This window comes from Crotalus tigris, unplaced genomic scaffold, assembly GCF_016545835.1.
Source record: "Crotalus tigris isolate CLP2741 ecotype Arizona unplaced genomic scaffold, ASM1654583v1 scf7180000017666.27876245, whole genome shotgun sequence".
Taxonomy (NCBI): domain Eukaryota; kingdom Metazoa; phylum Chordata; class Lepidosauria; order Squamata; family Viperidae; genus Crotalus; species Crotalus tigris.
In genome coordinates this window covers 1,588,506-1,613,642 of record NW_024096551.1, presented here as the reverse complement: position 1 = coordinate 1,613,642, position 25,137 = coordinate 1,588,506, and the positions used below count along the sequence as shown (strand labels likewise).

General features: G+C 34.7%; 1 protein-coding gene across 3 annotated transcripts in view; it reads right to left on the bottom strand.

Annotated features, from left to right (window-relative positions):
• LARS2 (leucyl-tRNA synthetase 2, mitochondrial) overlaps nucleotides 1-25,137 on the bottom strand; it is a 90,290-nt gene that overhangs the window by 24,478 nt on the left and 40,675 nt on the right. For all 3 annotated transcript variants that reach the window (XM_039336125.1, XM_039336126.1, XM_039336127.1), the window contains exons 8-16: nucleotides 23,404-23,511; nucleotides 22,536-22,695; nucleotides 19,096-19,200; nucleotides 18,351-18,466; nucleotides 17,093-17,376; nucleotides 13,944-14,042; nucleotides 11,923-12,060; nucleotides 5,587-5,690; nucleotides 831-1,013 (exon numbers count right to left, since the gene is read on the bottom strand). In XM_039336125.1, the coding sequence (XP_039192059.1) occupies nucleotides 831-1,013; nucleotides 5,587-5,690; nucleotides 11,923-12,060; nucleotides 13,944-14,042; nucleotides 17,093-17,376; nucleotides 18,351-18,466; nucleotides 19,096-19,200; nucleotides 22,536-22,695; nucleotides 23,404-23,511 (1,297 nt within the window). The remainder of the gene's footprint in view (nucleotides 1-830; nucleotides 1,014-5,586; nucleotides 5,691-11,922; nucleotides 12,061-13,943; nucleotides 14,043-17,092; nucleotides 17,377-18,350; nucleotides 18,467-19,095; nucleotides 19,201-22,535; nucleotides 22,696-23,403; nucleotides 23,512-25,137) is intronic.

The window sequence follows — 25,137 nt, the reverse complement described above, 5'->3', positions numbered from 1 at the left end:
ACTCTGTGTGGGGAACAGAGCTACCCTCAGATTGTTCAACTAGGATGAGGAAGGAATGATGGGACTAATGTCATTAAGGCCCCATGACCTCATGAGGAAAATAGGCCCAGAGGCAGGGAGTTGACAAGAGGTCAGCCAGCAATCAAATAATTCTTTCCCTCAGTTCCATGAGGATTATTGTGTTAACTTGCAACGTTAACTGACTCATCTATGACCCTTGTATGGCTTTGTACAGACAGAGAAGTAACAATGTGGTTTCAAATCAATGAAGGAGTTATACATAGGAAGAATCTAAATTAATACATCCTGTCAGGGAGTTACATTTATACTTAATATTAAATGCTTCTTTCAAAAACACATCTGCTTCTGTTTTCAGTAGTGTTCAAAATATCTCCAAAATAAAAATCACTCATTACACTCTAATGACTTTTTTCCAGTGTACTGAACTGTAGTTTCCATGAGTTGGAATATTTGATGACTGAGAATTAAGGCACACCTGGATGCTGCCAGCTTGAGGAAGGTTGCCATAAAACATTTGTGCCTGGCAAATATTTGGAATGGAAAGTGTGTTTGGGCTATAGGTTAGAAAAGGTTGCTAGAAAGAGAATTGGATGTCTTCCTATGGCAACTTGTAAATAGCACAATTATAAATAATGTATGAAAGAAAACCCAATAAACATACTTCAATTCAGACCAGATGGTTTCTTCATGAAAACAACAAAAAGATTTAATCTGAGAATTTTGTCAGCATTTTGAAAGTATAAAAGGAATTTTGCAACAAAAATACCAACTGATATCAGAAGAATTTGGATTTTTGGAAGGATTCTTACTCTTTGCTTCCCATAAGATGTCCTGCTCTGGAGGGGCAGTAAATAGGATGTATAGTCGGACTGTATCAATTCCATACTTCTGAATTATATCTTCAGGTTCAATTCCATTGTACTTGGATTTGCTCATTTTTTCCCACAATAACTGTAGTTTCTCTTTGTTTTTTGCATGAATGGGTTCAGGACCTAAATATATACATCAAGAAAAATGTAAGATACAACCTCAGAAATATTTCACATTAAAAGCTGATTGCTTTAAATCCTTTGCTGCACCCATATTCAAAATATATTCTACTCAATATCATCTTCAATAAGCAGGTTGTAGTCATGCTGTCTGAGGTGAAAGGAATGATTCTCTTGTCTGAAGGAATTAAGTTAGAAAGGCAGGTCTTTGGAATAAAAAATTGATTTGTTTATTCTCTTCTAGGAATTTTTACTTATCCAAATTAGATAATATTTGTACTGTACATAGAAATTTTAATTTTTCTTACTTTAAATTCAATAATGTGCAAAATAATTTGTTTGTATTAAATGTGATCTCATATAAAATATATTTACCCCATGTAATGGTTATCTAATGTCCCACTTATAGCAATTCACATCTGGTTCAGCATCTGAATGTGAGCCCCAAATGAACTATGCTTTTATCAAAATATAAAAACCCCATAAAGCTCACAATTTAACTATCTGCAACAGCTTGATCAGCAATAGTAGATATTATTGTGCGTATCTATGGCAAAAATTTACATTTCTACACCCTCAAAGCTGATTAATTTGATTAAAGGTGCATAGTATTTAAATGAAGTAAAGATTAAATATCAAAGTTTAGTCTCTAGTCAGGTATTCAACAATTTTTCCTATCACATTAAATATATATAATTTAGTAATAATTGTAAAGATCTCTAGGACTCCATCCAAAATTTTGGGGTTGTTAGATATAATACTGTTGAGTATCAGTTATGCATAAAAAAGCCAACATTCTTCACTTAGAAATACTATGGGCCAACTAGAAACACTCAGCTAGTGGCATCTTAGGCATAAAATTGTTTATCAATCAATAAAAACATTCATTGTTGAACTATAATATCTCTAGTAAATCAGCCAGCTCAAGGAGTTAAATAATGTTACTAAGGTCTGATAAATAACATTCTCTAATAAATACTGGCATTTGATTTTGTCTGATTATACAGTGGATATAAAATGTCTACTCCCCCTTTTTGAGATATATATAAAAAAAATCGGACCAAGATAAATCAGATTCAGATTTTTTCTCACCTTTAATATAACACACAAGCTGTACCATTCAATTGAAAAACAAACAGATCTTTTAGGGAAAAAATAAAAAACGTACAATAAAGTAGTTGCATAAGTGTGCACAACCAATAATATTTTGTTGAAACACTTTTTGATTTTATGACAGCATAAAGTATGAACAGTAAACAGGATGAACTAGAAATCCAGGTAAATGAGGGCAGATATGATATTGTTGCCATTACGGAAACATGGGTGGGATGAAATCCACAAATGGAACACACAGCTAGAGGGATTTAAATTCTTTAAAAGAACCACTGAACCATAATTTTCAAAGATCCTGGAGTACTGGGGAACTACCAGAGGACTGGAAAAGAACTGATGTAGTTCCCATCTTCAAAAAAGGGGAAAAAAATGGATCCAGGAAATTACAGACCTATCAGCCTGACCTCAAAACCTGGGAAGATTCTGGAAAAGATAATTAAACTATGAATCAGTGAACACCTAGAGGCAAAAATCATTACTAAAAGCCAACATGGGTTTATCAAAAACAGATCATGCCAGACAAATCTTATTGCATTCTTTGACCAAGTGACAAATTGGTGGACCAGAGGAATTCTGTGGATATAATTTATTTGGACTTCAGTAAGGCATTTAATAACTTACTACTTGATAAGATAGAAAAATGTGGGTTAGACAGCATCACCACCAGATGGATTCATAGCTGGCTGATCGGCAGTACTCAGCGTGTGGTCCTCAATGGAACTGCATCTATATGGAGGGAAGTGTGTAGTGGGGTGCCCCAGGGCTCTGTTCTGGGCCCAGTGCTCTTCATCAATGATTTGGACGAGGGAATAGATAGGGAACTCATTAATTTTGCAGACAACACCAAGCTGGCAGGTATAGCCAACACTCCAGAAGATAGGTTTAAGATACAGGAGGATCTGGACAAACTTGAACACTGGGTGCTATCTAAAAAAATGAAATTCAATGGTGAAAAAAGTAAGGTTCTACATTTAGGCAAGAAAAACCAAATGTTTTAGGTGGTACCTTGCTCAATAGTAGTAACTGTGAGAGGGATCTTGGAGTCCCAGTGGACAATCATTTAAATATGAGCCAGCAGTGTGCTGCAGCTGCCAAAAAAGCCAACACAGTGCTAGGCTGCATTAACAAAGGGATAGAAGCAAAATCACGTGAAGTATTAATACCACTTTACAATGCCTTGGCTAGGCCACACTTGGAATACTGCTTCCAGTTTTGGTCACCATGATGTAAAAAAGATGTTGAGACTCTAGAAAGAGTACAGAGAAGAGCAACAAAGATGATTAGAGGTCTGGAGGCTAAAACATATAAGGAACGGTTGCTGAAATTGGGTATGTCTAGTTTAATGAAGAGAAGGACAAGGGGAGACATGATAGCAATCTTCCAATATCTCAGAGGCTGCCCCAAAGATGAGGGGGTCAAATTATTTTCCAAAGCGCCTGAAGGCAGAAGAAGCAGCAACGGATGGAAACTAATCAAGGAGAGAAGCAACTTAGACCTAAGGAGAAACTTCCTGACAGTTAGAACAATTAACAATTCACCAGAAGCGGTAAATGCTCCAAGACTGGAAGTTTTTAAGAAGAGACTGGACAGCCATTTGTCCAAAATGGTATAGGATTTCCTGCCTGAGCAGAGGTTTGAACTAGATGACCTTCAAGGTCCCTTTCAACTACTACTACTACTTATTATTATTATTAATAATAATAATAATAACAATAATAATTTTTGCCTATTTTTTCATGCAAAAGTGCTTCAAATGTCAGATTGCAAGGGCACAGCCCTCTTCAGGTCACCCACAGATTTTCAATTGAATTCAGGTCCAGGCTCTGACTTGGCTTTCCCAAAACTTTGATGTATTTCTGGTAAATTCATTCTTGTATTGATTTAGAGGTATGCTTTGGCTGGTTGACATGTTGAAAGGAGAAATTCCTCTTCATCTCCAGAATATTAGAGGCCTGAAGATTTTGTGCCAAAATTAATTGATATTTGGAACTGTCCATAATTCCTTCCATCTTCATGGAAGCCCCAGTTCCAGTTGAAGAAAAGCAGCCACAAAGCATAATGTTGCCGCCATCTTGCTTCACTGTGGTATGGTGTACTTTTGGTGTTGTGATGCACTGTTTTTGTGCCAAACACACTTTTTGGAATTATGGCCAAAAAGTTCAACCTTGGTCTCATCACACCATAAAACATTTTCCCACATGCTTTTGTCAGACATGAGTTTTTGCAAAATGTGATTGGGTTTGGATGTTTTTCTTGTAAAAAAAAGCTTCTGTCTTCCCACCATATTTCACAGCCCACATATATGAAGAATAAGGGAGATTATTGCCACATGCAGTACATAACCATACTTGTCAAAAATTCCAGACTCTCTTTTAACATTGCTATAGGCCTCTTGACAGCCTCTAGAACCAGTTTTCTTTTTTTTTTTCATCATTTTTGGAGTGACATTCATTTGTTAGAAATGTCAGTGTTCTACCACATTTTCTCCACATATTAATGACTGTCTTCATTGTGTTCAATGGTATATCCAATGCCTTGAAAAAATTTCTTCTCCTGATGGATACTTTCTAGGAATGAGATCCCTTTGATACTTTGTAATCTCTTTGTTGGCCATAGTTTTTGCTGCAAGAGGCAACTGAATAAATGTCAGAAAAATCCTATTAGAATAGCTAAACTTTACATGGGCTTGATCAGAATCATTTAATTAGGAAGTGTGTACTGACTACTATTTAACATCAAGTCGAATGTAATTGGTTAATTCTGAAGACAGTTACATCCCTATTTATAGAAAGATATGCACCTTTATGCAACCTCATTATTATAGGTTTTTTATTTTTATTTTTCCCCCTGAAAAATTCTGGTGATTTATCTTGATCAATTTTTTTTTAGATCTCAAAAATCTGGCATTTTAACAGGGGTGTATAGATTTTTTATACTCACTGTATCTAGAATGATATCATACCTGTAGCAACATCACTAGAGATGTCATGAAATGGAGAAACTGTTTGTGTCAAACTTGGAGAAAACCATTACATCACAGAGACCCTGCTGAACCATTTCAGATCAGCTATGATTCAGCAGACTACTTTGCTACTTTCAGATTTCAGACAAAACAAAATCCAGGCAGGCAAGTAGGGCAAGGCTCATACACATTGCCTCTTCGCTTTCAGCCTCTGCATAGAAATTTCCAGCAAGAATATCCGACTGAACTACCACTGACATTTTCATCTTCCCTCTCTCTGTTAGTTTCTGCCAAAGTCCAAAATACACTTTCTTCTCAGGATCTACTCTTTCTCTCAGTACTGCCAACATCCAAGCATGGCATATCTTACCAGACCCTCTGTCAGCAATGTTTTTGGCTGCCTTCTGCCCAAAGCAAGAGTCTCAAATATCAAACATGAATGTTTCAATTCAGGCCCAGGCACCGTGCAAAACACTATGCACATTGCTAAGCCTCACTTACCAGAAAAATCAACTTCTTCTCTTTTCAAATACTGGCCCGTTTTTGGTAGCTTGAATGTTTGATTCTTGATTAGTCCTTGAACTAAGAGCTTATGAAAAGGTTCTCTAAGGACAGAAAAATGTTGAAATGGTCAAGATACATTTCAAGAATATTCTATTTACATAATTTTAATAGTGGAATATCACAACAAGCATATAATGAACAGAGATTTGGGGCTTTTCAAAGTCAACTGTACATCAATATATTTGAAGGATTTTAAACTGGGGAATCAGAGAAAGATAATATAGCTCATTGACTAATAATTAGAAACATAAATGCAAAAGTATAATAAAATTAGGAGCTATTCAATGAGGGAACTATGAAGATGTACGCTATCTAGCCTTTTCTAACTTGGTAGCCTGCAGGTCTTTTGTTCTGCAATTTTCATATTTCTTAGCCATTGTTACACAGGAAGTGGTCTGCCCAATCTTTAGACAGTAAGTGTTTCCTGTTGGATAATCCCAATTCTGAACAGCATGAAGGATTCAAGACCAGTCATGAAAGCTGGGCAGATACCAAATTCAGACTTGGATGTCAATGCTGTCTCCAAGAACTCTTTTAGTCAGATATCCTTAATTTAGATTCTACTCCACTTCTTGCTGTCCAGTTCAAGAAACAGATAAGTTAGCAGTTGAATGCTAGAGTGCAAGCCATTCTGCAAGATACTGAAGGCAGTTACATTCTTAGGTAGATGAACATATGCAGCTGGGTGATTTTAGTAAAAGAACATAACATAAAATAATATACAAAATATACAGTACAATTTTCCAAAGTAAATAGTCATAATTGGTGAAATTGATAAATAGCAAAAGGACAGGACTTCTTTTTTATACACAGATATTTTGCCATTAAAAATCGATCTATCTAAAACTTCCAAACTTTACTAGACATGGAAAAGTCAACTTAAGGTAAGGTTACATATGTAAGCTTAGATAGCCAGTTTGGTCTAGCAGTTAAGGTACTAGGTTAGAAAACAAGAAACAGTGAGCTCAAGGGCATCAGCCAAGAAAGCCAGCTGGGTTACTTTGGGCCAGTCAGTCTCCCTTAGTCCAACCTACCTCACAGGGTTGTGACTGTGGGGAAAATAGGTGGAGGAAGGATGTCTTGGATACATTTGTTGCCTTGAGTTATTTGTAAAAATAATAAGAGTGGGATGCAAATAAATAAGTAAGATAAGCTTCCAGCTCAAAGTTAATCGTTTAGAGAATGTTTTATTTTTTATTATATAGTGCAGATTCACATATATTCCCTTGTTGATTCAAGCTAAGTTTTCAGTTTGTGTTTGCTTGTAGAAATTGTTACTTGAGAAAGGTCAAATTATTTTACCATCTATGGAAGCAAATACAAATTCTTATTTATAAAGATGAAGAAGAGGAACTAATGAACAAACAACTTAAATAGAGTGCTTTTAAATGTATGAAAATCTGGAAACAGGTCATACTGAATTATTAGAAAGTCTACTTCCTAGTCTACTTCCATTTATTATTCCATTCCTTAGCAGTTATTGATGATATTACAATTAGAGCTCCCTCTCCTGGTGATAGGAAAAACTACAAGCTAACTGCTTGACAATTAATTTAATGGAGAAGTTTGCTTTCAATTTTAGTTATGTTATATACTTTAGCACAATCCTGGACTCCTATTATTTTTTTAAATAGTTAATTTTGTATCATTGTCTATCCTTTTACTAGCTCTGATATAGCACAGTAATTCAGTCGGTCCACTTTTTTGCTTGTTCTCCTGAGTAAGGAAATTACTTGAGTTTAAATTACTTGAATTTAAAGAAAAAAAACAAAGAAAACAAAAAAAATGAACGTACAGATGATACATTCTACATATACATATATAAATGTATAAATGAAGATATAGATTTTTATTGTTAAAGAGGAATGGAAATCTCCCACTTTAATCCTAGATCAGAACAGTTAACCAAAAGCTTTCCCGTTAAGACAAAGAAGAGGGAGATTGTTATAAAGGGAACTCCTTGGGCTCCTTAGGTGATTTCCATTTTAAAAATGTGGACTTACCATCTATAGATGTAACATAAAAGAAACAAAATATGATTGGGCCAAAACAAAGGCACTAGTATCACTGCTCCCCCCCCTTTTTTCATGTCTTTCTCCAGATGATATCTTTAGACAGTAAACCCTTGGTTTAAGACTTTTTTAAAACAAGATTGTACATTAGCTATCCTTAGAGCTCTTCATGCTGAAGAATGAGGAGGAAATCCATTAATAAACAAATAGTGTAAATGCAGTGAAGGAGAAAGCATTCTGACACAATGGGTAATCTCTGCTTCACTTCTTAACCACTGATTTCATGCCCTTATTTCCATACGTCAATATTATTATCTCTCTCTCATACACACACACACAAACCCAGAGAAAGAGAGGGGGGAGGGAGGGAGGAAGAGAGAGAATTTATATTGTGCATTTGATGGAGGTAGATTGAGATCAGAGTCACTGAATAGCTCAAAAGTTAATGTCTGAGTGGCATCTTCCCAGCCTAGTCTAACATTAACAAATGTATGATATTGTGACCAGATTAGACTATATACTTTTCTTCATTACTATTTTCTACAAATCAGGAATGCATATCCCCCTCTTTTTTTTTTTTATTGAAAATTTTTACATTTTACAAAAACAAATCCCCTTCCCATACCCCCCCCACCTCACCCCCCCCCCTTCCCAACCTCCCAAACCCTCCCCTGGACTTCCCAGAGCTGAGTACAGGCTTAATTAAAAAAAAAACTTAAAACACTTTTAAAACCTAAACAAATTTAAATACAATCATCATTTTATATAAACTCCCTCCAAAAACACAAATTTAAACATTACTTTCTTTGAATATCTATATCTATAGTATAAAATCTAATTTCTCCCTCTTTCTTTATCCTAAAACAAAAAAATAAACATACAAATCTTTGTTATACCATTAAAGCTAAATACTCTTAAAGAACTTAAAGTAAGTACATATTTCCTTCAATCTTCATAATCTTCTCTCCTATCCAAAAAGAAAAAAACTTAAAAAACCTATAAGTCCTAAACAAATCTAAGCACATTTAATTAAACAAATTATTTTCTCTTAAAAATATTAATAATAATATTTAAAAACTAGAAACACTTTTAAATCCTAAACAAATCTAAATACAATCATCATTCTATATAAACTCCCTCCAAAACCACAAATTTAAACATTACTTTCTTTCCTAAACAAATCTAAACATTTAATTAAACAAATTATTTTCTCTTAAAAATATTAATAATATTTAAAAACCAAATTTAAGCATACTTAAAACTTGAACAAGTTATACTCCCTTCAAAACACAAATTTAAACATTACTTAAAATTTAAAACATTAGAATCCCCTCACTAAAATAAGCAAATTATAATCCCTTCAAAACATAAATTTAAACAATATTATCATTAAAGGTTCAAAACTTAAAACAACAAAATTAATAAATACATTAAACATTTCAATCTTCACCAATAACAAATTCCATCCGTAAGAAACTGCATCCTTATCAGTCTCAATTATATTAGTATTATTAATTATTCACATTCCAGTTTTTTCCATTCTCCATTCTTCCATTCTTCCATTTCCCTTCTCCATTCTTGTATCAAACTCGTAAGAAATGCTGCAAGTTCTGCCTTAGGAGACTGCTCCAAAATTCCTGAATCTCCCATCGACTCCGAAGCCAATAAGGGTTCCTTGAATTCCTCCTTGTATTGGTCTTTACAATTGTAAGTTGTACAAGTTATCCTCTGCCCGTTCCTCTCTTGTTGATGCCCCTCAAACTGAGATTTCCCAATTTCCATTTCAGGCAGCAATTCCACCCTTAAAGATTGCTCCAAAGACTTTGTAGGTCTAACATCTCCCAGAGATTCAGAAACCACTGAGTATGAAACTTCCTTAACCTTCTTCTGTTGCTGCTTTTCTTTGGAATTGTATACTGCACAAGTTGTCTTCTGCTCCTCAACCTGGACTTGTTGAGGCCTCTCACACAAAGATTCTCCAGTTTTCATAAATATAGGCTCTTCAAACTGTGATTCTACATTCTTTTCTTCCAAAGCTTTAAACTTAGTAGATGGCGATGCACATACCCCCAGGACCGAAGTATAAAAGTCTTTTGCTTGAGAAACAGTATTAAGTCTATAACATGTCCCCAGGTAATTCACCACCATTCCAGTCGGAACATCCCATCTGAATAAAATTTTTCTCTTTTTAAGTTCATTTGCTAGAAAAGCAAACTCCTTTCTTCTTCTTAAAATTTTAGATGGGATCTCCTTAAAAATTATAACATCTTGTGAAGCAATTTGAAATCTCTTCTTATAATAGGCTTGCACAATTTCATTGCGTAAAGATCTTTTACCAAAGTAAATTACCACATCTCTTGGCAGATTCTTCTGTGCTGCCACCACAGAGTTAACCCTAAATAATTTTTCAATTTCACTAAGTATTCCCTCTTTTTCTTTATTCAAAATCAATGCAAAGTCCTTTGCAACCATCTCCTTCAGATCTCCTTGCAAAGACTCTCCCAGGCCTCTAATTCTTAAGGCATATTCCATTTGTCCATATTGAAGCATAAGAATCTCATTTTCCATTTCTTTTTCCATACTTTCAATTTTCCCCTCCATTATGTCCACTTTTTCAGCTACCTCTTCCACATGGGAGTTCACCTTTTCAAGAACAGAAGCAACACCTTCTAAAGCCAAAACAAAATCTTGTCTCAAGATCTTATTGTTTTCCTCTAAAATCTTTTTCATTTCTGCCCTAATTTGAATTATAACATCTCCCATCATGTCTTGCAAATCCTTCATAGTTATTAGCTGACCCCCAGAAGAGGGTGAAACTGTTGATTTAGAAGCTGTAGAAATCCCTGGACGCTTTGGAGCCATCTTAAAGAAAAACCTTTAGTCCTTCTTAAAAAATTATAAAAATTCCTTCAAAAATCATAACTCCCTCCAAAGAGTTATAATAAAAAGAAAAAAAGGGAAGAAAAAAAAGAGAAAAGGAATTAAAAAAAAGCTTTACTCCTTCTTAAAAATTACAAAAATTAAACAGAAAAAAGTCCTTCAAAAAAGGGTCATTACAATAAAAAGAAGAGAGTTCAAAGAGAAAAAAAAAAAAAGGGAGAAGAAAAAAAAATAATTAAATAGAAAAAGTCCGTTCCAAAAAAAATACTTAGAGATACCAAAAACAACCATTCCAATCATAAGGAAATAAAAAGAGAAAGGGAAAGGAAAGAAAGAGAAACACCAAAAAGCCTGCCGGTCAGCATTCTAACTTCCAGAAAAAAAAACACCGAGGGATTTGCCGATCGCCATTTTACTTTCCCTTTCAACAAAGAAAAATAAAAAGAGAGAATAAAAATAGAAACAAGTCTTAAAACTTAAAATCCAAATAAGTCAAAGAAAGCAAAAACTAAATCCTCTACTCAGCTCTGTCCGTTTATAAAAAAAAAAACTCACCAGTTCTCTTTAAGCACGGAGGTGTTTGCAGCGGCTCGTTTTGTCCCTGAGGACAAAAACAGCTGGGAAGCGGAGACAAGTCTGAACTCCGTGGGAGCACTCCTTTCACCCCCCCAAAAAAACTTGGGGGGTGCAAAAGAGGCTCTACCACTATTCAGACACTCTCTACCCCCCCCCTTTGCCCGGGAGGGGGATTTTGAACCGCTGAACAGCTGATGTCTGCTGTTCATAGCGGTTCTTACACTTACCCAGGAGAGACGGCTACAAAGTAGCCGCCATCGCGCGCGCAAAATCCATCGGAAGTCCCTGCATATCCCCCTCTTATCAGATTTTCTTAGTTCGCCTTTGTCACCACTGTATGTATCCTCATGGGTCTAGTGTTCAATAGATTGCGTATACATTAAATCCAATGTATTAAGCTCATATCTCATAGTTAGTTTCCTTGACTGTACCACCAGAGCTTTATACATATATATGAATCTTTTTAATATTAATAATATTTATGGATAACTGACAATAGTAAATGTTGGACAAATATTTTGGAGGAGAAAAACAGACATCTTTTGATTCTCTGTTGAATACCTTAAAAGTATTAAGTATATTGTTGAATCCACCTGACAATTACTGGACTTGCATTCATCTGTGGGAAAGCGGGCAATAATTTATTAGGTGTGCACGTATGTATGTATTGTGTACTCAAGCATGTTTGTAGGCACACCTACACATGAACATACTTTTACATGCATATCTAGCCTTCTTTGAGAGTTGCATCTGAATAAAGCCACAGATACTATAAGACTGACTTTGCCCTAACCATGCCACTTACTTGTGTTTAGTCATATTCTGATTATGACAAAAATGACTGAAAAACCTGGCAAAATACAAATGCAAGACTGCGTGCTCCTTTCCTCCAATGTACAAATCTACAGGCATCCAGTAATCAGCCAAATCTTTATCAAAAGGCCTAATAGGAAAAAAAGATTTAAGAAATAAAAATTATGAAAGAATGTTAGAATCACCTCAAGTCATAATAGTCACTAAAACATTATTATCCTGATTTAAAGGGTGTTGTTAATTTGAGACTACCATTAGGGGGCAACAAGAATATATTATATCACAACAAAATCTATTCTGAACCACAACTCAAAAGATAGTACTTCCTTTTTAAGTCACATTGTGTATGTGGCCTTGAACAATGGTAAAGGATGTCAAACAGCTCTGTAGGAGTTATCCAGGTCTGTGCTTTTGGCAGGTGATCAAGCAGCTCTTTCAGGATAAGAATATTTATAGAAGTAGTCATTTAATACATAGGAATATGACTTTAAAAGTACTAACTGATTGCAAGGCAAAAATTTATTCAGAATTAGACATACACGCACACAAACTATAAATCAGGATTAACAAAATATTAATGCAAAATCATTTCAATTATAGAAAAAGTATTCTCCAATATAGAAATAAATGATGTCTCATGGATTAAGAACAAGTACTGAATCCAAGTTATGTCAGAGGAAACTGGGGAGGTAAGGATAGATTTGGGAGATATTCAAATCAATATTGCTCTTACAAAAAAAGATAAAAATTTGAATTCTCCTAAAGCAGTGGTTCTCAACCTTTCTAATGCTGTGACCCCATAATACAGTTCCCCATGTTGTGGTGACCCCCAAGTGGGTGTGGCCACCAATAAGAGGGAGTAGGACAGCTAGGAAAAAGGGAAAAAATTGGCGGACAGCGTGGTTTGGCGACCCCTGTGAAATGGTCGTTCGACCCCAAATGGGGTCCCGACCCACAGGTTGAGAACCACTGTCCTAAAGCATCTTTAACCATCTGAAATTTGATACAACTCATTCAGGCAACACAGCTACACAATGCTGTGTTTCTCTTTAATCTTGCTGTACAAGGAAAATACAATATGGAAATAGATGAGGCTCTAGTTTCAGGATGAATAGCTCGAGTTTCTAATAATTTTACTAAAGTTTTTCTTGGGTTCTTCAGTAATGGTGTTTCAAGGGAAATTTCCTGAAATAACAAGTTAGAGGATTGTTCTATGGTTCTCTTTCTTCATTATCCACTGATGGAATCTTTGAGATGTAGCAGATTGTGGTATGGGAAGCTGGCTTGGAAAATGCTGGAGGTTCCTAATCCTTCCACATGTGCTTCCTGTTCATCTCACACACATTATATGCTGCAATCTTTAAATGATACCAATCCCAAAAAAGCTTTAAACTGTTTTTCATTTGCTTTGAAAATTTGTATCACTCCACTGAAGATTTCTTACTAAAGAACACTTCTATCAGAATTGATCTCAAAAACGCAAATGAAAATATGTTTTTGAAATCCATTATCTTGAATATCTTCTCTAGCATAATATTGCTGTCTGTCTGTCTGTCTGTCTGTCTGTCTCTGGGAAACTTGGCAAATGATAACTTGCTTGGAAATCTCATTCAACTCTATTTTTATTTCAAATAAGTTAAATATATTTGTAATATTATCTCTTCTGAATTTAAATAAGTTGTATCCAAAACACTTTTTATCCTAAAGTAGCTGTCGAAAATCTGGAAAGTTTTGACAATATACATCCTTCCAAGAGGGAAGAGGTCCACAACAGGTAAGAGAGTATCCCATGACATTTAAAGCAATGAAAGGCTAATCTTTTTACATTCTGTATCTGCAGTGAAGCCAATAATAACTCACAAGAGATTCTCTTAGAAGAATCATTTCGGCATAAGCTGAAGACAAGTAATAGAAATATTAGCTAGAGGAGAACCTTCCACCTGGGCTATAAAAAGACTAATGAGCCTATAGAACTATATATAAGTGTAAAATGAAAAATATTCAAATACTTACCTTTCTGTATTATGAGGATCAGTGTACCTTAAATAATACCAAGCTGAATCAACAAATGTATCCATTGTGTCAGTTTCTCTCCTTGCAGGCTTCTTACATCTGATAATAAATTATAATTGATATTTCTAAGGATCTATTAAGATAAAAGGGAGTAGGAGAGGGGAAGGGGGTCTGTTTTTTTAAGATGGGAGAAAATACATATGATCCAAACTGTGAACTACCGTTCTCTCTTCACCATCTATTGTGCTAATACAAGTAAATGGCGGTCTAATGAATGTAAAATCCTTAAGTCCTTACTGAGGAAATCAGAAACTCAAAAGTATTCAATAATATTCCTACTGTGATTAAGAAAAGAATGGATTCTCATATTACCATTTATTTTATTTTATTTTATTTATTAAACAAATTTATATAGCTGCCCAATCACCCCACAGGTGATTTTGGGTGCTTACAAGATCAAAAATCTGTAACATAAAAACCATAAGATCCACATTCTTGCACCCATATGGCAGCAGTATCATAATCAGATCAACCACTTAATCAGCTGCATCTCCTGCTTGTGGTCCTTGGGCCCATTGACAAAACCATGTCTTCGGGGCCTTTTGGAAAAACAACAAGGGTGGAAGCCATTTGTACATCTGGGGGAATGATATTCCACAGAGAAGGCATCACCACCAAGCAGGTCCTTTCTTGATGTCCCACCAAATGTGCAACCCTAACAGATGCAATCTGCAACATATCCTGCCTTCCCACCCTGATGGGCTGGGTGGATATAAAGGGTGAGAGAAGGTCCTTCAAATAGCCTGGCTCCAAGTCATGTAAAGTTTTAAAGATGGTAACCTGCACTTATAAGCAGATTGGCAGCAAATGCAGCTCCCGCAAAAGAGGTGACACATGCACAAGTCTAAGTTTAAGCAAAAGTGTTCAGGTTGCTGAATTCTAACTCAACTGAAACTTTTGGATACTCTTCGTGAGCAGCCCAATGCAGAGCACATTACAATAGTCCAGATAGGATAGACTTCCCATTTAAAAAAAATCTTTGTACTGGGCTTAGGATTTATTCTACCTCTTGCTCTCTCTGCCTGTTGAGACCACTGCCATGTGGAACATTAATAATCAATTAATTTTGTCTTGATAATCTCAAACAATCTCTATTAATCATCTTGTCACTATTATCTTAGTATTAAAGAAGCATCAGCTGCCAATGGGTTTTTAACGGGAACTAAGTACAGCTAAATTAATATGGAGCCATCCCTTTTATTGCAAAGGATAGGCAACACTGAATTATTCCATGATTTCCAATTAGCATGGCCAGCAGCAAGAAAATTATGTTATTGCAGCCACAATTAGATGCACCAGGAATCTTATTCCTGGTCTTGAACAAATAATTCTCTCTTTCCCACATGCACACTTTCATATTCCAGACTTCACAAGGGCTGAACACATAATTCCCTAATGCTGAACTTCACTGAATGCTGAATCACAGCATACTCTGTGGAGAAAATTCTATTAACAGGAAGAAGGAGAATGCCAACACCTAAATCTTAGAACTTATGGCTTGATCAATAGTTGGATATAACATGGCTGATGCAGATTAAAAAAACAGCACATCTATTAAAAGAAAAAAATATTTTATGTTTTTACTCTGCTTACTGACTGGATTAACTATACCACTTTGATATATCAATTAATGTAATAAAGAAATTTATTAAAAAAGAATGTATGATTTTAGATAAGAGGCAAGAGTGTTTTTCAAGTTAAGCACTGATTAATCCTCTTCTGTAACAGAGAATTACTATGGTCTAGATTGCCCAATAACATTTTTACATTAGCTATGTTTTTAGAGGAAGACTGCTAATGACCCTAAATAAGAATTTCTCAAGATTGCCAGTGTCTGAACCTCACTTTTTATCTTGAATGCTCCTTGCAACAGCAAGAGTAAAGAATGAGCTGTGAGGCGTTACAATACAGAGGTAAGCCTTATTACCAGAAGGAATTTATTCAGAACCTCTTTGAACTATAGAGAGAAAGTGACAGGTTTACTGCCTCTGTGTTCTGAAGTATGAATGGTTTCAGATCGCTTAAAGCTCTGGCAAGGCAGCCTAATAATAACAAATTCATCATGTTAGCTTTGCTGAGAGCAGTGTTCCATAATGCACATGATGAAGAAAGTCTTCCAAGGAATCTTGATGGGTCTTTTCCACTCACCAACCTCATGCCCTTAAAGAGTATAGATTTAATTTCCTCAGTGAATATGTAATGTTCTGAATTTGAATTATATTCTTGCAGACCAAACAAACAAGAATGTTAAATGTGGCCCGTATAAAATTTATTTATTTATTTATGAAACTTATATACCGCTTTAAGTGCAAGCACTCTCTAAGCGGTGTACACCAGTAAGCAATGTATATATATATTTACATTGCCCCCAACAATCTGGGTCCTCATTTTACCTACCCCGGAAGGATGGAAGGCTGAGTCAACCTTGAGCCGGTGAGATTTGAACCGCTGACCTGCTAAAGTGGCCTGCAGTACTGCACTCTAACTGCTGCGCCACCCTCTCTAATTCAAATACCCCTTATATAGAGCAGCAGTAGGTCTCAGACTGATTGCAAAAATATAAGGCAACTCATGCATTAAAATTTTCTAATGCAGAGACAGTCTTTTGGAACATAAAGCAATAGCTTTTAAGTTCCTATGCTCCTATTTTTTTAGACAATGTAAAAGAAAAATGTGTTTGTAATATCTTGCTGCAAATAAATGAACACAGTTCCTTAATTTCTAATGTAAAAATAATAAAAAAGTAGTAATCGATCTTACTTAAACTCTAAAAATAGATTTCTTCTTTATTTTTTTTAGCAGCTGCTTAACCTCCCAAAATGCAAAAACAGTACAATAGTTAACAATTTCCTTGTAGACAAACTATGGTTCAAAGATGTAATGTGTAAACATTAGTTTATTTTTAACTGAGCTGAACTATTTAATAATATGAGATTTTTTTAATTCTAATTCAGGGCAGAATATTTTTTAAAAGCCATTAAATATTCAGCACCATGAAAACAACATAAAACCTAAAAGACTGTGCATAATATAAAGGACCAACTTGAATGTAAACATTAAAATATTAAATATACAGAAAATATACTCACCTTGGACATGGGCAATTAACCCATTGTGAAATGGAAAGTAAAGGTGAGACCTCTTTTTCCTTAAAGGAAATAATGCTGGGCAATTGCACAGGTAAGTCCTCATAAGGTACAGGAACGGTACCACAATTCTGACAATGAATAATTGGAATAGGAGTGCCCCAGTAACGCTGACGTGAGATCAGCCAATCTTTTAGTTTATTACTTGTTAGGAATCCTCCTATGTTTTTATTTTTGGTTTGCTGAATGATCGCATTTAATGCATTTTCTCTAGTCATACCTGTAAACTGTTTAAAAAAAAAAAGATGTGCTGCTTTACTCAACAATCACATTTTGCAACAAACTACTTCAAGTAGATAATCTAATTAAAAATAAAGTACATACTATTATGAATAATAGTATGTATATTCACTTATTCATGATAGTGTGAATACAACTGAATTAATTTTGTACACAATAACAGATGGAATTTATTTTAATTAATTAAGAGACAGAGGGAAGATTTTTCTATCTCAAAGGGAAGTTAAAAACCAAAGAACTGGTGGCTTCCAATTGTAATATGTACCTTAGTAGTAAACATAGAAATTTTCTGAAGTTCTATATAGTAAACATGCTTTTCTTTACTAAATTTGGTACATCTTACCTCATACTGTAGCTCTGGCAACATTTGCTCTGAGATAACATACTTGTTAAGTTTTTTACCATGGCAATGAAAAATAAATGCCTGAATTTTTTTAAAAAATGTATGCTGCTTAATACTTCATCACTGACAGAATGGCCAACTGTGTTAGAGGACATTTGCAGGGTCTGGCAGCTGAAGGGAGTTGAGCTTTTCATATTCTGGTCAAAATAAAATCTACTTTACTAGCACAATTGTGGATCTATCCTGAATCCATCTAAAAACCAGTGCCTATTCAAGGCAGCAGAATGTCATGAGCATTAAGCAACTTAGAGCCATTGCTGCAAGTAATTGTGGCTTGTTCATATAATTCCTGGTTTTTCTCTCCATAGCTTATTTTGATGCTAAATGAAGCATAAAGACATTGCATAATTTGGAAGTGATGTAATCTGAATAATTTAACATAGCCTATACAGATTGCCTTTAAATTAGTTTCATTTATTATTGTATTCTTCAAGTTTTAAAAAGTGCCTGATATATTACAGTACAGTACAATATGGAGAGGAATACTATGCTCAAATTATTTACAGGCAGCATGGAAGAATGGGGAGATAAAGCAGAAACTCACACTAAAATACGAACCTCTCCAGAGTTTATCAGCTTCTCTGAGCCATCTGGAAGTGTTTCAATTACTTCAGCAAAAGCAAGGCCCAATTTTTTAGCAACTTCAGCATCATCTGGACTAATGCAAGGGATTCCTGGAAAGAAAATTTTATCTTAAAACAAATTTTCAACATGATTTCCACTTTTGTGTGAATATACAAAAGTAGCTTCCTATTAAGTGTTTATCTAATGATGGTAATTATATGCTCTGGTGATTACTTCTATTTTCCTGAAATCATGATTCTCTATTTCTTTAAGCCTTCAGTCTTCAAATTCAAAGTGCCTTCATCTTCTTTAAAGTAAGATTTTTGTGTATGCACAAAAGTTACATATAAACATAACTTTACAAGAATCAAATATATATTATATGAAATTATTTGTCTTGTTTTTATCTATACTGTACATTCCAAGAATTATTACTTTTATAAATAAAACCAAGTTGCAAATATACCTAATACTCCTTCTTCTTTGTATTTTTTCTATAATAACCCAACTCCCATGAAATGGATTGTACTTACAAAGAGTGACTGGCCCAAAGCCACCCAGCTGACCTTCATGCCTAAGGCAGGGCTAAAACTAATGATCTCCTGATGTCTTCAAAATCTAAATGTGGTAACTATAATGATAACTATGTCAAGTAGATCTTCTCTTTCAAGTCAAAGAAGTTAGTTTTAATGTAAATTAAACTGAAATAAAAATAATAGTGATGGTCTATTTTACTAACCTATTTTAAAATCAAGGCAGCCTTCAAACTCTGATTTTGCTGAGATGACTACAGGAATTTCCTGATTGGTGAGTAAATTCATAGCAGTCACTGAAGTAAGAGAGTCTGTAAAATGTAGTTTGTAGGTATTGAAGCATTATTTCACATGGTATATTACTCCATCAATAATATCTAAGATAGATAAATCATACAATAATGGATATAGGTATTGCAGATGTCAGGAAGTAGAAAAAACTTACCACATGTGGTGGACATGTGAAAAAATACAAAAATAGCAGAAATACATCCAGTGGACAATGCAGAAAATGTTAAAATTAAAATGAAATAACTTTTTTATTAGGAATAATTTCAGTAAAATATTAAGAAAGATAATAATTTAATGAGATATATGATCACAGGAGCAAGAATAAATTATGCTCACTAATGGAAAAAGGAAACATTTCTGATAATATCTGATAAGGAATTCTTGGAAACTTGGAAAATAGGTAGCAATGGCAAACTAATAGTAATAATAGAAATTTAACTAAATTTAAGAAGAACCATTCCATATATGTAAAACACATCATGCAGCATGGCAAATTTAATAATTTACAGACTGTCTCAGTTTTTCCGTGAGAAAGAATAAAATGTTTCATTTCTCATCCAAGAAGCTTCATCAGTCATTCATCAGGAAAAAACAGTCCAGCTGCCTTTTGAAAAAGCAACTTTGAGACAACCATGACCTAGATCAGTGCTTTTCAACCTTTTCATAGATTGTACCCACTTTTAGGACATCACAATATTTAGGTATCACCAGTGCTTAGCAAGGTGACAAAAACTTGATGACTAAAAAAAGGGGGGGAAGAATTTTGGGTTTTACTGATTAGATTTATTTGTTGTTATAGAAATAATATTATGGAAAAGTAAAATTTGAGGTTCAGTGTTAATGCTTTCTTCTAGTGCACAGGTCGGCAACCTAAGGCTCTGGAACTGCATGTGGCTCTTTGAACCTTCCCCTGTGGCTCCCACCCTCCTCTGCCATTTGCAGAGAGAGACAGAGACAGACAGAGACACTTGCGCTTCCCTGCTTCTCTCTGTCTCTCCCTCCCTCTCTCTCTCTCTCTCTCTCTGTGTGTGTGTGTGTGTATGTGTATAAAAGAGTGGACTCACGGTGTTCTCCGACAAGCTGAAAAGCTTTTTGGGCGGGGCTCCTCCCTTTGCTGCGTCTCTGCAGGAAGCAGGAAGGGCAGGAGAGCTAGCTAGCCCAGCTATGCTGGCTCAGGAATTCTGGGAGTTGAAGCCAATGAGTCATAAAAGAGCTGAGGTTGCCTACCCCTGAGTTTGTTGGAGAACAGCTTGAAACCAGCTTGCCAAGTGAGCAGAAGATCGGAGGGAGGGAGAGAGAGGGGGGGAAGAGAGAGAGAGAGAAAGAGAGTGGGGCAAACCAAGGGCAGAAAGAAGGAGGGGAGGGAGAGAGAGATCCTTTTGATATTTAAAATGAAGATAACACTGCTATATCCTTTTTTACCTTTATGAGATAAATACACATACACACGCACAAACACATTCATACATACATATATACATAAACAGACCGGTCTGATTGATTGCACCTTGGCATTTTGATTGCTATAGTGCAGTTTTTTGTTTTTTATTTAATAATCATTTTTGCCTTGCAGCCCCCCAACTAGGGGCATTAAGCAGGTTCAAGTCGCTACTGCGATACATTACAAATTCAGATTTCTTTTTGCTGACAAAAAGATGTCAGTAAAAAGAAATCTGAATACACACACACACACACACACACACACATTTTCATTTTAGATATCAAAAGGGTTTTGTGGCTTCCAGTGTTTTGTTTTTGGTGGGAAACGGGTCCAAGTGGCTCTTTGAGTGTTTTGGGTTGCCTACCCCTGGTATATACTGTAAACATTTGTGTTAAATATTAAAAATGTTAATGTAATGTTGAATTTTATGCAAAAGCTTTCGAATTTAACTGTTTATCAAGAATGGGGGGAAGGAATAAAGAATTACATTTAGAAATTAGAAACCAGACGCTAAGGAATAATTGTCAGGCATGTGTGATCTGTTTCAAAAAGTATTATCTACTAATCAAAGGATTATGAAAAATATTTTGTAACATTTTAAATAAAATTTGTACTGTTCATATTATTTAAAAAGGTAAAGGAGTTCCTCTATAGTCAGCAACGACTATAGGGAGTGGTGCTCAATGTTTCAAGGACATTGAGCCAGGGCTGTCTAAAAACATTTCCGCGGTCATATAGACTATATTCCAAGGTGCACGGAATGCTGTTACCTTCCCACTGAAGTGGTATCCATTTATCTACTTGCATTTGCATGCTTTCGAACTGCTAGATTGGAAGGAGCTGGGGCAAGTAATGGGAACTTACCCAATTCCATGGTGCTCCGGTCTCAAACCCTGGCTAACAACTGCTTTTGAACTGCTAGGTTGGCAGAACCTGGGGTGAGGACAGGAGCGTATCCCGTCGCAAGGTGGTCAGGTTTCGAACCTGGGCTGTTGGCTTTCCAACTTAACTTTTGAGACACCACACCATCCAGTTAATGTTATAGTAATATAGGGACTGTTGATGAGTATAAAATATAAGGTAGGTTTTTCCATCTTCTTTCTTTGTATTTTTACTGGTTTGGTGTTGTCTTTCTTTTTATGCATACATTTGTGTATGCATAAAGTTAAAAAAAGGAAGGTTTAACATTATGTTTTGCTATTAACTATGCATAAAGCCATCTTTGAAGATCAAATGTTATTTGTTTGAAGTGAGATCAACATTTTTCAACTTAATTAGATTTTAAAGAATACAAAGCTGTTTTCCACTTTTAAAGAATACAAAGCTGTTTTTCACTTTTTTCCTCTTCAGTTAATTTTTCTTCCTGAATTATTGTTCTCTAAGGCTTTATGAATAACATCACAATGGAAATTAATAGGCAAAGAGATCTTCTTAAATTTTTATTATTATTCTAAGAGATTTTTGTTCTTTAAACTGTTAAAAGATTGTTCCTTAAAAATCCATGTATTGTTTACATATGAATATTTGTTTATGTTTTAGCTGTTTTGCTTACCAGTGTTTGTTTTTAAAAGGGACCGTTTCTCTCTTTTACGCTTGACTAATACAATAAAATGTTATATTCTAATTAATAGGAGCAGAAGCAAACATTTCAGGGGAAAATTAGCTATATACAGTATAGTGATCATATTGATTGATAACCATCATAATTCATATTATATATTGTACTATTTGCTTTGAATATGTATTGTGATAATCTTGACAGATAACCATCATAATTCAGATTATGTATTTGTATCTATTTTTTTTGCAGGTGTGCCTTCTCATGATGCAATATGATATGTGTGAACTGACCAATTCTGATGATCAAATCATGCAATATTAAAATAGACAATAAATAGGGAGAAAAAAAATCACCTTTTCCTTGAACAAACTCCCTCTGGAAGATTTCTTTCAGATGGCTATTTCCATGTAACAGTCGATGGTTAGATAAGATATACAAATGGGATGAACCATATATAGCTTCAGGTGTTGAGGCATACGCTGCTACTGTTTCTCCTGTCGATTTATTATTAATCTATCAAACAAGGAGGTAGGATTATCACAGTTTATTCAAAACATTATTTCTTTGCAGGTATATCTGAAATATTGAAGACATACCAGTTGTGTTCTGAGGACCATATTTTGCATCTGAAAATATCATATCATGGTTTGAATTGAATACAGTGCTAAACTCTATTTTGTTTATTTTGACCGAATTTCTGGACCTAATCAAGCTGGCCAATTATAGTCTGTAATCATTAGCTAAAATCATAAATGGACTGTAGTTAATTACTTTGTGAAACTTGGCTTGTGTTCACCTCTTAGAAATTCAACAGAGAAAAGAAGAGTATCTTGTTCATTCATTTCAATGAATGAAATTACTCACATACCTTGAGAGCTTTTTTCTGGGTATTTCTTCCTTGTCTAAAAAGGCTTTTACCTGTTCATTTTCTTATTAATATATTTTTATTAAGGCGGCCATACACATGTTTATATTTTAAGAGCCATATCTAATATGGGCTACATATTGAAAGTTCCCCTTTGCTCTTAAATGCAACTGTAGCCTTCTCCGTCATCAAAATTCATTTACCTTCTGCTGTCAGAAAGTACACCAGTGGGAATTTCAATTACTTTTCATATAAACCAGTTTCAAAGGACTCTACCCATATTTCACAGATAACTTCTAATAGTTTTCAACCATTTGCAATATATACTTCTCAGTGATTTCCAAGGAACAACTTACTTTCAGCATAAACTCAAAATAACATCCAGTGCAATCTCCAAGCCAATTAGCTTGCATTTCCTTTATTCCATACCATTTGGGGAGATCTGACAAGCCATCAAGCAGGGCCTGCAATAATGGTAAGAAGACATTTTAAATCTTTGACATTAAACATACACAGAACAAATTGTGTATGGCCTCTACATATTTAAAATGTAAAAAGGTAAAATGAGGACCCAGATTGTTGGGGGCAATGTAAATATATATATACATTGCTTACTGGTGTACACCGCTTAGAGAGTGCTTGCACTTAAAGCGGTATATAAGTCTCATAAATAAATAAAATAAATAAAAGAGTACACAATTAAAAATACACAGCCATTTGGCATCTGCAATTAGTTCTAAAGATAGTACAGAGATTGTATTCTTCCTTGAATTTTAATAGCTTCTATGGTATATAAAAGACTACTTAGGTTTAGCATTAATTTCAACAGTGTAAAACAGTTCTCAGAGCTTGGAAAAAAGCTATCTGCACATTCCCCCTTTATTAGGAAGATGATGGTCATCTCTCTACTTTATTAATGGATGGTTAGCAAGAATCCCCATCCTAATGATAAATAGGATCCTACAGTCAACATATCTTCTTTTCAAAACTGTTACAACCTAATCCCTTTTCTCTTTTTAATACATTTGTAATAAAATTCATAGAATTTTAGCTTTCTTAGTAATAAGCAGCTTTCGGGACCTTGAAAATCAAGCTCAAAATTACATATAGTAGGATTATTATAAGCATTAGAATAATGTGCAGTATTTGCTTTATGTTTCCCTCTTGGAGAGTCTTAATGTTATCCATTATCAAGCTAAAGATGAAATAGCTGAATCCTCATGTCAGACAAGCACAGAACAGAAATATTAATACAACAAGAAAATACAATGCTGAGTTGTGCTATAAATATGCAGTTGTAAGAAAGCTGCAGGAATTGTGATCCAAAACAATCCAAATGGCATACTTTACCAGTCTAAAACATCTCAGGAAATTCAATAGCAACATATCAGTTAATAATAATAGAACCAAGTTGGTAACTGAGACATCAGCTTTCTTAATTGCAGATTGGACGCTTTTAAGAGATTTTTGGGGTGGGTCTTATTTTCGGGAAAACACGGTATGTGTATTTTAGTTTACGTAAGCCTACTAAGACCACACAAAATTATTAAATAGAATTCCAGTAAAAAACAGAAGCCAGGCTTCTGTTATAAAGAAAGGTTAAGTTCAGCATATATTAAGAACCTATCAGAAACACTCATATAATATAAAGAAAACAAAGAAAATAACAAGTTATTATTCGGATTCAAAAACAAAAACAATGGATGCTATAGCAATCAAAATCATCTGAGTAAAGACAGAAAGAACTTTAATAAATACCAGAAGTCTTAAAATTAGAACATTTAAGCTGACAATTTTGAGGCTGAAGATGACATTTATTTAACGCACCCACAATATTTTAAAATGCTATTTCAATAGACTAATGGGACACAAACAATTAGTTTGCAACATGCAGATTTACCTGTACCTTTCTAAATATTGTTCTGCTAAATATTTTATGACTGATAGCCATGGTGCAAAATTCAAATAGGGCAACATTCATTTTTCAGAAATATATGGAGAATAATATAAAATATATTATTTTAAATTTACATAAAGGTATCAGTAAAGGTTTTCCCTGTCCAGTTATGTCTGATTCTAAAGAGTGGTGC